Source organism: Pseudonaja textilis, chromosome 1 (assembly GCF_049901715.1).
Source record: "Pseudonaja textilis isolate UNSWEBS1 chromosome 1, rPseTex1.2, whole genome shotgun sequence".
In the NCBI taxonomy this organism is placed as follows: domain Eukaryota; kingdom Metazoa; phylum Chordata; class Lepidosauria; order Squamata; family Elapidae; genus Pseudonaja; species Pseudonaja textilis.
Window position 1 is genome coordinate 93,651,355 of NC_141990.1, and position 12,241 is coordinate 93,663,595.

At 35.9% G+C, this 12,241-nt stretch overlaps 1 protein-coding gene across 28 annotated transcripts in view; it reads left to right on the plus strand.

The window, feature by feature from the left end:
* TRDN (triadin) overlaps nucleotides 1-12,241 on the plus strand; it is a 239,662-nt gene that overhangs the window by 16,734 nt on the left and 210,687 nt on the right. For 23 of the 28 annotated variants that reach the window (XM_087941721.1, XM_087941728.1, XM_087941823.1 and 20 more), the window contains exons 3-5: nucleotides 5,455-5,592; nucleotides 9,586-9,615; nucleotides 11,353-11,382. In XM_087941721.1, coding sequence (XP_087797847.1) covers nucleotides 5,455-5,592; nucleotides 9,586-9,615; nucleotides 11,353-11,382 — 198 coding nt within the window. The remainder of the gene's footprint in view (nucleotides 1-5,454; nucleotides 5,593-9,585; nucleotides 9,616-11,352; nucleotides 11,383-12,241) is intronic. The other 5 variants (XM_087941756.1, XM_087941764.1, XM_087941813.1 and 2 more) reach the window with 2 other exon arrangements.

Consider the following 12,241-nt stretch of genomic DNA (forward strand, 5'->3'; position numbering starts at 1 on the left):
AGATTGTTCCCTCTGCTCTTATAAGTAACAATAAAATATAGAGTGCAATAAAAGTACTGTGTTTCGTCTTCTAACAAATCATCATACAATCTAACAGTTTATTCAATCCATCCTTAAAATCATCAGATTGATTGAGTAAGCCCCATTGGTCGCCATAAAGTCATTGCTTGACGTTTAAAATGTATAACATTAGATAGAAGCTCACAGTTTGTTCTCATTATCTATGAGTAAGGGTTTTTGTTTTAAATGAATTCTTTAAAATTAAAAGTAGAATTAGATACAGAACCATTTTGGAATAGGCAAAGGTGCTTTCCTGGATAAGGACCACTACTAAGCAGTGGTGTTGCCAACTGCTTAATATGGTTTCAAAGTGCAAATATATTTTACTAGGATTATGACCAGTATCAGGTAAATATAAGGCTGCTTTAAAGAGTTGCAGAAAAATGCTACACTTGTGCCTCTGACAACTCCAATGCATTGTAGTATGGATCTTTGGGTTCCTTCGGTAATTAGTTCTTACACCAAGTAGAAACAGTAGCCTCTTGAATTGCACCACAGACAACCTGATATTTCATTAAGGCAAAAATAGAACTTGTATAAATAAATAGATAAACATAAGAGAGATAATAGATAAATAAATAAATACAGGAGATCTGGTGATACAGTGATTAGAATGCAACATTGCAGGCTATCTCTGTCCATGGTCTGGAGTTTGATCTTGACAGGCTCAAGGTTGAGATAGCTTTTCATTCCTCTGAGGTCAGTAAAATGAGGACCCAGATTGTTGGGAGCAATATGCTGACATTGTAAATCACTCAGAGAATGCTTTAAAAGCACCATAGAGAGGTATAAAAGTGGTATTGCTATAAATAAATAAAGGCAAAAGGCTTTATTACAAGGCTACCTTATAAACGAGTTTAGAGATTGCAAAGCAGGAATGACTAACAATGTAAATACTTGCCTGAAATTTTATGATAAATACCCACCTGGAGCAAGTTTGTGATTCTACAAGGTAGCCCTCATTTAAGCAATCACAATTGGAACTGACAACTTAGTCCTTAAGCAAAGTGGTCGCTCAAACTGTAACTGTGTCTGTGCTTACTTCAGCTATCTTTGCTTTAGAAATCTCCAAACATTATAACTGAGGATTGATTGCAAAAAATTTTTTTCATTACCACTATAACTGTAAATGGTTGCTGTATGATAGAATCACTAAGCAAGGATTCAAGGAATTTTTTCCTACCATTCAATCACGTCTGATTCTTGGAACCTGCCTAGACAGGTCTCTGCAGTTTTCTTGGCAAGATTTTGTTACAGAAGTGGTTTGCCATTGCCTTCTTCCAAAAACTGAGAAAAAGCAACTGGCCCAAGGTCACCCAGCTGGCTTGTGCCCAAGGTGGTACTAGCACTCATGATCTCCCAGTTTTTAGCCTGATGCTTTAAACACTAACCAAACTGGCTCTCTGTTTCAGGTTGTATCCCATATAGATTTTTGTTGACCCATATTTCTGTCCCTAATCTTATTTCCAAGATCAGGAAGGAGTAGCAAAATGATCTTTACTGAAGCAAGTGATAATTAAAAATATATTTTAAAAATATATATTTTTTTGCTTCTCAGAATCAGGGAGTTGAATAAATTCTAAAATCATAATTAAAAAATGGCAGTTGTTGATCAGTCTGAAATACAGCAGCCTGGAAAACAGGATACAAAAAATTCCATAGGTCAGTGACCAGCTGTTGGAGGGATGGATGCTGTGGCTATTTGGAATTGAAGTTGTCACTAAATGAGAACAAAGCATTGCAGACCACTGTCCTGAAGGGCTTAAGATGGATCAAGTAAAAAAGAAATACATGAAGAACAGCTGGAAAAAATAAGCATGGAATATACTAGGCATGGATGGAAGATGACATCATCTGTTGCTGTTATTCAGGAAACAGTGGGTGGCCTATATTCTTGGTGGGACAAACAGAGAATGCAGATCTGTCCTAAGTGTTCATATTCTCAGTTTTAATATCTTCCTTAAGGCTAAAATATCTTTTAGATCAATTTTCTACTCGATCATTTTTGGAGTTATCCCTGCTTATTGTCACCTTTTCTGAGTTGTGTTCAGGCATTATGTTCAGTTATCATTTGCTAACAAGCCATCATAGCCTGATTCATATATTATACTATACCAAACCAAACAGACCACTGTACAGATTAGCACAGGGGTGTCAAACTTTATTTCATTGAGGGCTTCATCAAGGCTGTGGTTGACCTCGGGGTGATGGTGGATGTGGCCAACTGGGTGGGTGTAGCCAGCTTGACACTACTCCCCAAACTGTTGGCATGTTTTCTCTTCTCATTGGGTAGACCGGGCCAACGCCATGCTGGCCCTATCTTTCCTTTTTGCACTCGATAGACCAAGCTGATCTTTCCTCTTCACATTGGGTAGTCCAGGACTCCCCACAGGCCAGATCCGACCACATCGCAGGCCAGATACAGCCTGTGGGCCTTGAGTTTGATACCCCTGGCTTAGCACAATCTTCCCCTTGATGCTCTGTTGATTATATTTAATTTCTACAATTTTCAGTAATAACCATGCTTTCTGGGAGATCTTTGGAAGGTGCAGTTTATCTTGATGTGAGAATTTACTTTATTACTTGTAATAGTAATGATAGGAAATAGCTCCTTTCCCCCAAATGAACCTATGAATAACAGGAGAATTAGCTTGCTAAACATTTATTATTTTTCTGTGCTGGCAGAAATGCTAACCTGACAATAACTATCAAGATTAGAATAACTATTCTTATTTTAATTTGGGTGACTTGAACATTAGAGGCAGAGAGGGGTTTGTGAAGTTTTGCACATGTATAGGTGTCCATTTCCAACCACAGCAATGACAAAAAGGCAATGTATGTATTAGGATGTTGTGATGCAAGCTGTATACTTTAATATTTGCATCATCATGTTGCACAAAATGCATAAGAGGCAGAGTTTGTATTGACATGTCCCAGTGAACATTTTATCTCTTTACTGCTACTCAGCTCCATCAGTACTTATAATCACACAGTGACTTGCCTGCCTAGTGCAAAGTTGGGAGTTTTTACACATTGTTTAAATAAATAGACAAACAATGCGAGGAATAAGGCAATGATCCCAGTCTCCTTTGACACTAGTGACATTGGAAAATGCAGCTAGCCTGTCCTGAAAAATCAAATTCAGGCTGCTGGATAACAAATCGAAGGCTAGAAATTAGAAAGTTCATTACATTCTTAGAATGCTACCTGCTCTACTCATAGGAACAAGTAGATAGGCAGAGCTCAAGGCTATCAATGTGTTGATGAAATATAGTACCCAGTGGAAAGTTTCACATTTGACAGGCCTTGGGGAATATTTCTGGACAAACAAAATTGGAGAGATGGAGTCTCCTTTAACTGAAGTGGAATCAAACTACTGACACTTAACCTCAACATGCTGCCAAAGCAGCTTTGAAGTAATCCCCTGGGGGAAAGTTAACAGGGGCTAAGCAGCATCAAGTTTGGAAGGGTGAGATATTTCAGAAAAATAATATAAGGCAATGTATTGTTGGTACATGTCACCAGACAAAACTGTCTAGTATGTATAAACGTTCTTCAAATTTATGTTGTAAAAAAGCTAGAAAATTTCAGACTCAATCACATATAATATTGAGAAAATAATAAAAAATTAAAGATGAGTACACAACCTAAATCAGAGAGTTTAAGGGACTGATGAAGAAGTAGATGAGGGGAAAACCATGGAACTTTGTTTTTATATACACAGTTGTTAAGTAAATCACTGCAGTTGTTAATTTAGTAATATGGTTGTTAAGTGAATCTAGCTTCCCTATTGACTTTGCTTGTAAGAAGGTGATCACATGACCAAAGGATACTACAATCATCATAAATATGAGTCAGTTGCTAAGTGTCTGAATTTTCATCACACAACTATGGGAATGCTGCAACGGTCATGTGAAAAATGATCATAACTCACTTTTTTCAGTGTCATTGTAACTTTGAATGATCACTAAATGAACTATTTAAGTCGAGAACTACCTGTATCACATTATGAAAGGATCGGCAAAATCCAGGAAGCTAACCAACATAGATTAGTTGTAGTGTCCAGGAAGCTTTAAAAATAGAAAGGCTTCCTTCAGGAAATAAAAAAGTTGTTATTTATATGTATCATAATTAGAAGCCCAAACTGTTAGAAAAAGAATACTGTAAATAATAATCATTAAATATGCACTGTGGGAAATGTTGTGGACTTCTTTCAATGTATTTGAAAGAATACGTGGTTTTCCCCTCATCTACTTATCCATCAGACCCTTAAACTCTCTGATTTAGGTTGTGTACTCATCTTTAACATTTTATTATTTTCTCAATTATTATATGAGATTGAGTGAAATACATTGACCTCACCCCATTCCTAAGAGGTCTGTAAGGGGCGTGCATAAGTGCACCATCATGCCTACCGTCCCTGTCCTATTGTCCCATTTATTTGTACCTATTTCCTGTATTCTTACTCATGTTTATACTTATACCTATTATCTTGTAAGCAATTAACAAATCAAAATAAATAAATAAAATAAATATTTGAAATAGACAATTCGCTATGAAACCAAGAGAGATTCAGGAAATTTTAGTCTTTTCAATTTAATGCTTTTTCTGAATGAAACGGTAATTATACAAGAAATAATTAAGTGTATGGAAGGGTACATCTTGCTGAAAGAAAGTCAGTATAAATCCTGCTTCACCCACCAACTTTCTAGAGCTGTTTGAGAGAATCAACAGGCTCTTGAATGAAGGTAAAACACAAAAGCGACTGTGAAGAGTTGAAAAAATAACTCTTTAAACGGGTGAATGGTGAACCAAAAGATCCAGCAGGGCTACTCTAATGCTGTAGTCTCATTATAACTTATATCAAAGCTAACTCCTCAGAAGAGGTATTCTTTTTTTAAAAAAAGTTCTTTTTTATTTTTTATTTACAATAATTCCATCTTTCGTTTCAAACTGTGTGTTGACTGGGTACACATATCTTGTGCTTACAATTATAATTAATACTTTTCTTACTAATATAGCAATAATCACATTTTCTTATAGCTATTATTTGATATATCTATTATTATTTAATAATCTTAACTTGTTTCTCTATATATTCATCTAATCCATTTTAATTTGTTTTATTTTCCAACCATTGATAAAATAAATCCCATACCATGTAATATTCCATTTCTTCTTTTTCTTTGATTACCAATGTTTACCTATTCATCTCTGCACATTCAAATGTTTTCTCAATTACTTTTCCCTCTATTGGTATCATATCGCTTTTCCAATTCTGAGCAAATAAGTTCTAGCTTCTGTTAATGCATGTATAATTAAATATGTTTCGAAGAGGTATTCTTTTAAAGGGGTTATAAATCAGTTAATTAATTCTTTCTATTTTGTATTTAGGACAGTCCATAAACAAACTCACCACAGATCCATTTAGAATCATGCATGGTGCTGTGGAAGAGAGCACCAATTCCATTTATGGCTTTCTTTCTTTACTGTCTGACCTCATATTTGAAGATGAAGATGAGAATGGAAAAGGTAAGTTTAAGTTAGGTTGTTGATTTGATTTATCTTGCTACACCTTTTTTTAAAAGCAAAAATTAATATGAAATGTCACTCTCAGAGCACTAAAGTTTACTAAATAGCCAGCATAGTTCCTTTTTCTTCTTTTTGTAGAATAAAGTCATGCACTGTTAGAGGAAGAATGTCAGAATTAAAATGTTAGCATTATTTTCAGCCTTGCTCTAAAATATACAAAAAATGATAGAACTACAGGACAAACATGCTGCCAAGGAATTAGCTTCAGCAGTCCTATTCATAAGTCTTACATTTTAATTTTGTGTGAGAGAGGAATATTTGAGCAACAGCAATTCTAAATGGACATTGGATGCTTTCAAATCTAAGAACGTTCAATTGTCCCACCTTACATTTTGTATTAATCAGTTGGTGTCAGAGCTGCTGGCATCAACAATAACATTTCAGTCCAACTGAAAGAAAATCTGAATGCTAATATGCTACCTGTGGTCTTGTCAACATATACATTGGCAGTAGTTTGGGAAAACTGCATAACTAAGTCCAACAACTCAAAGAGGCTTTTGATGGTTTTGTCTAAACAACAGTCCATGTTATGGGCTTGGGGAGCTTGGGATGTAATAGGGCCTTTTTTTCCCTTTTAAAGTAATTTAAAAATTGGTTATGTGCCAGTCCTCGTGAACTTCTAATGAAACTCACAAATAAATGGCTTAACATCTCAGAATTAGCTTCTTTTTAAATGATTTCGCCATAGCAGATTTTTTTTCCTATGGCATAGTATTAATTATTGTTTAGACATAATAATAAAACAGTGCATATTTGAGGCTCATGGTAATACAGTTTCTAATTTCTAGCCAAAATGTATCACTTGATAGTTAGCTGTGACAGTGAGGGGTCTGTAGTGGCAAGGTTCTTGAGTGAAAATGGAAATTTTTGTGTATGCATATTATATATGGATATGCATGTATAGGTTGCTTATCTACTACTTGGGTTAAAGTACAGCAGGGGTCCTTAGCCCCCGATTTGTGGACCACCACTGGTCCGCAGCATGTGAGAAACTAGGCCACGCAAATAAGCAAAACCTCATCCGCAGGATGTTGGCAACACATGAAACCACACCCTCTAGAGCCTGAGGAAAAACCGCTCTCCATGTAACACTGCTCCTGACAAGGACATTTGATAGTTTGAAGTAGCATATAATTTGGACCACTGCTGAGATCTTCGATTAGTACCATCTGCAAATACTAACCATTATGTTGTTTTACCACGGGGTTCCATTTCTTGATAGAGTGTCAGATCATTTACCCATGTTACTGAAGAGAAACGCAACTCTAATCCTTTTTAAACAAGAATTGTCGTGTAAGATTTTTTAGTTGTGACAAAAAAGTGTAAAACTGTAGTAGCAAAACAGAGTTACTGAGAGAATTTTAGTTCCCATTTACATCCTATATTTTATTTCAAAAAGAATTGAAAAGAATTATATTCTTTCTCAAAAACCCTATATTAAATATAATACAGCAATACTTTCAAAAGCCTGTAATTTCTAATTAAAAATGTGTACATTATAGTAATAATGTTCATAAGAGCTCAAAACTGAAGCAGATTATAATTCAAAACGTTTGAAGATCCTTTTATGTTTTTTGGAAACCATATATTGCCTATACCAATTAGAAATTCCAAAAGAGGGAAGATACTAGAAGTCTTTCTATTTTAAGGCTTGATTGAAAGATATTTTTCTTTTAAATAGAAGAACTGTCATGGTCATTATTAGGAACAGGAAATAGTTTGCATTTCAAAACATTAGGGAATACAAACAGCACCTCTATGATATTCTTTAATGCTGCTTCATTTTTCTCCAGGATCATTCATATACAGTGTGTGTGTGTGTGTGTGTGTGTGTGCACGCGTGCATATGTATGTATATATGTGTGTGTATGTATGAATGTATGTATGTATGTATGTATGTATGTATGTATTTGATTTTGTTTTTGTGGAAGCTGTTCGCTATCAATATTTTGGTCAGGGTGCATAGTTCAGTCTTTATGTGTGCCTTGTCTGCCAGGCATTTGGTTCTGGTAATTAGTGTTTTCAAAACACTAATTACCAGAACCAAATGCCTGGCAGACAAGGCACACATAAAGACTGAACTATGCACCCTGACCAAAATACTGATTGATACCTGATCCACAAAAACACACTGAAACACAATAGAGACCCAGAAGATGAACAAACCTATGGAACAGATGTCCTGCCCTACATAAGAGGAACAACAGACAAAATCGGCAAGATACTACGCAGGCATCACATCAAGACTGCCTTCAAAACAGACAAAAAAATAGCAGCCATCCTAAGAAACCCCAAAGATAAAATTGACCCAGAAAACCAAGACATATATCAAGTACCCTGCACATCATGCCCTGCCGCATACGTAGGACAAACCAACAGAAGGATAAGTACCCGCCTTGAAGAACACAAGAATGCAATAAAAAAGCTGGAACACACTTCCTCACTAGTCCAACATATGAAAGCCACAGGTCATAGTATCGACTTCAATGGCACCAAAACCCTAGCTACTATAGAAATCCCCGGCTACAGAATCATCAGAGAAGCCATAGAAATTGATAAAAGACCTAATAGTATGAATAGAAGGGATGACTCCACCAGACTATCAATCATCTGGAAGCCTGCACTCACAAACAAAAAAATCTCTATACCACAATCCAGGCAAGCATCTGGACACAAACAGACCCCTCCCCTAATACCTCCAGCCCAAACATGCCCCAGCCAGCTACCCAAATAAAACCTAGCTTCCTAATAAATAATTATTGGCCATTCACAAGAAACCAAGCTGCACTAAGAAACCCCAATGCATAAAAAACAATGTTGCCAACCAATCAAGAACACAGCAACTTGAAGACCAATAAAAACAGACCTAGACTCCCAGCCAATCAGGATGAGGAAAAAAACCATTCAAATAAAGCAGAAAGCCAGCACCAAATTCAAACAAAAAACGGCTGCCAAACCTGACACACAAGATTAAAAAGAACCCAATACACAAGCCTGAGGATGGCAGATGAGATTCTGCCGAAACGTTGCTATAATAAAAGCACAGATATTAAGACATGGGAAAATACCTGAAGAAACCTAAATACCATACATATAAATACCCGCAAAAACATAACACACACACACACACACACGTTGAAGTACTGTTTAGGAATTATATTTGAAGTAGCCCTGGTAATGATAGCAACCTTTAACAATTTGATACACTCCAATTATATTAGATTGCAATTCAATGACATCTGGAAATTATGAAAAAATATCATTCAGTTTATCTGAAAGGTCAAAGGTCCCAGAAAGGAAGTGTTTGACCTCAATGTTCATTTGTTCAAATTACCTGTAGTCAACTAATGATACAGGTCAAAATCTCAAAGTTAAGGGATTTTTGGAAGCCCTTTATTTAATTAGAGCTTTTCAAACTCCTAAACAATTGTAGGATGTATATGGGCAATCAGGGCTAGGTCAAGCAAAAAGGCCCAGCTTCCCCAAATAATAAAAAAGAGCCAAAATATTGCCACCATATCATCTGAGGCTGTCAGGACAAATAAAAAGTATGATAGAGGCAAGCATGTATCACTGGGTTAAGGGAGTGAAACCAGATTTGGCACAATAGATGCTATTGGAATGGAAAATATTGAAATTGCAATGAAAAAAAATCTATTTGGTGCTTGGGCCACTTGAATTCAATGTATAAACTCATATTTGTCCATTCCTATCTCAGATCACAATCATTTCCATAAATCTTGATATGCTCATAAAAAATAGCAATACAAAAATCTCAAAATGGAGCTTCTTTTCTTTTATCTTTTTCATTTTCCAGTCATAACGCTTGAATGCATTTAAATATGAAAATAATCTAGCATGGAATAAGAATGCAACTAGATTATTATTCTGCTATTCATTTTATTCTGCTTATTATTTTCTCTCTTGGCTTAGGTGAAGGAGAGCCGTACCTGAAAGTAAAAGGTTTGTTGATTTTTATAAAGAATCACATGCATTGTGCGATTAAGTGGGTATTAGGGCAGAAACAATGCAGCAGCTTTGTACTGCCAGGGCTTTGCTAATTATGCATCTTCCTGCTAATTGCACATTTCTTCTCTGGATAAATATCATTTGAAAGCCATGCAGAATAGTCAGCTCCTGGATAGGAAGTTGTATGCCTGAATAACTAAAGAAGTTATCCACTAAAGTTAAAAGCCTGAGTAAGTTGCCACTGCCCTAAACAACTAGTTTTGTTTTTTGATAAAATTCCTGTGCCTTTAACAGCTGTGTGACATTTAAATATGGATGGGGTGGGGTGGGGAAACATTTTCCAAACACTACCTTTTATATTTGGAAAAATTGAATATGAATTCTTTAAGAATCAAGGAAAGTGGCTGCTTGCCCCTATTTAAATAATATTATTTCAGAAGATCATTGATCTAGGAAAACTGACTTCTTAAATATTCTCTTTATGGAAATCTAGTTGATCAAGTTGACTTTCCCCAAATGAGGAAGCCTTTCTCATCAGATTTTGTCTTACATTTTATAAGTACATTACAAAGAGCTGAACAGAGACTGAAATGGCATGGAGCTTAGCACATTTATCTACATTGTGTTTCCTTTGCAACTAGGACTTTCTTCTTAAACTTGTGAAGTTCTACCAAAGCTAATGCAAAAAATGGAAAAGAAGCAAATAAGGCTGCTCATTCAATGGAGCCAATGGCTTTGTTTGAATGTAGTGCTTCCATTTTAAATTCTGACACCTAGGGTAGTTTTTTTTTATTGAAGGACACTGTAAAAATTAATGGCATTGCATTTTGTATAAGACATGCAGCTACCGTCAGAGTAATAATGATGGATAAGGATTTATTACTTGAAAATATTCTTATTAATTGTGAAAAAACAACAGATATTTGTTCCTCACTTGGGAACAAATTATGAAGTCCCTGGCCCTGATGGAATCAGTTTTCTATGGAGGAGAAACTTAGTAGCTTTCAGTTCATTTCCTTCAAAATGGAGGAAAGTGCTCTGGTATCCAGTTCTTCCCATATCCAGTGAAATAGCTTTTGTCCTCAAAGGATGAACTATATGAACAAGGGGGAAAAGGAATGTTTACATGGAATTGGTCAGGTTTAGCTATAAAGTGGGATCAGTGAAATTCTTCAAACTCATAAACTGGTGAAGATAGTGATTCAACAGAACCTGTATATGCCATTGTACTTAAAATTATAGTGCTCCATCACTGGAAGTTTTTAAGAAGTGACTGGCAGCCACTTGCCTGGTTTCCACAGTGATGTCCTATTGAATCAGCAATCAGCATTAAAGAAACCAGTTTAGTTTAGTCTAGTCGTTAAGGCATCATGCCAGAACCTGGGAGAGTTGTGAATTCTAGTCCTTCCTTAGCAATGAAAGCTGGCTAGATGACTTCAGGCCAATCCTTCTCCTTCTCAGTCCAATTCCTCTCACAGGGTTGAGGTTGTGGGGAAAAGAGGAGGGAGGGAGGAGTATTACATATGATAATTTCTTTATTTATAAAAACAATATAGTTGAGATTAAAAATAATGAATAGAACCAGTTACTTGGAAGCTCATCCTATTCAGGCAGAAGTTAGGCCCTTCCTTAATTTTGTCAGAATTTCTTTTTTAAAAAAAATTGTTTAAGATTGCAGAAGAATGCCTTTCAAATTCACTAGTAACTTTGTGTTTTTTTCCTCTCATGCAGAAGAAATTCAACCACCAGTCAAAAAGAAAGGTGAGCAAATTTAAGAACAAATTAGGTTTCATCTTTTATCTTAACATTAAATGGCAGCTTGTAAGGCATCCAAAAAGTATCCATGATATCAATCACTCCAAGACGTTATCTCTCCAATTGATTTATTAGAAACAGATCTGGCATGTCAAAAGCAATTTCCCAAGTGAAAGTTTTTTCACATGTTACACAGAATCCACCTTCTCTCCTCCCACTTCTACACTTCATAAATCACGAGAACCAATTAACTGCAACTGGAAATTCTTAATACAATATACAGAATAACTTTGAACTTTTCAACTCCTCTAACTCTCTAAAAAAATGTGGCAGCTGAATTTCAAAGCTGACAGGTGTCCCCCCTCGAAAACTACTTCTCCTAAAAAAAAAAAAACCACACATACAGGGGTTAATACATTGTCCTTAACCCTCTCTCCCCCTTCCCCCGAGGACCCTTCAGTTTGTGGCGAAAATCCTCATGGAATTGGTTAACCAATTGATCAGCATGAACATCCCAATTCTTTACTCAAGTAGCATCTGAGAGGGGGTATCCTTTCCATAAGACCAAATATTGCAATCGGCCAAGGTGTAATCTAGAATCGAGAATTTTTTGAATCTCATAATGTGTTTCCCCATGTACCATTAAAAGTTTAGGGGAGCAATTGGCAGTGGTCTTATCATTGATGTAGTAGCTGGTTTTAGTAAACTATAATGGAACACCAGATGAATTTTCCCTAATAGTCAAGGAAGACTTAATTGGATAGTGACCGGATTGATTATCTTTGAAATTGGGAACGGACCCAAGAATTTTGGAACCAGCTTCTTACTGGGCAGTTTCAACCTGAGATACTTGGTCGACAAATAT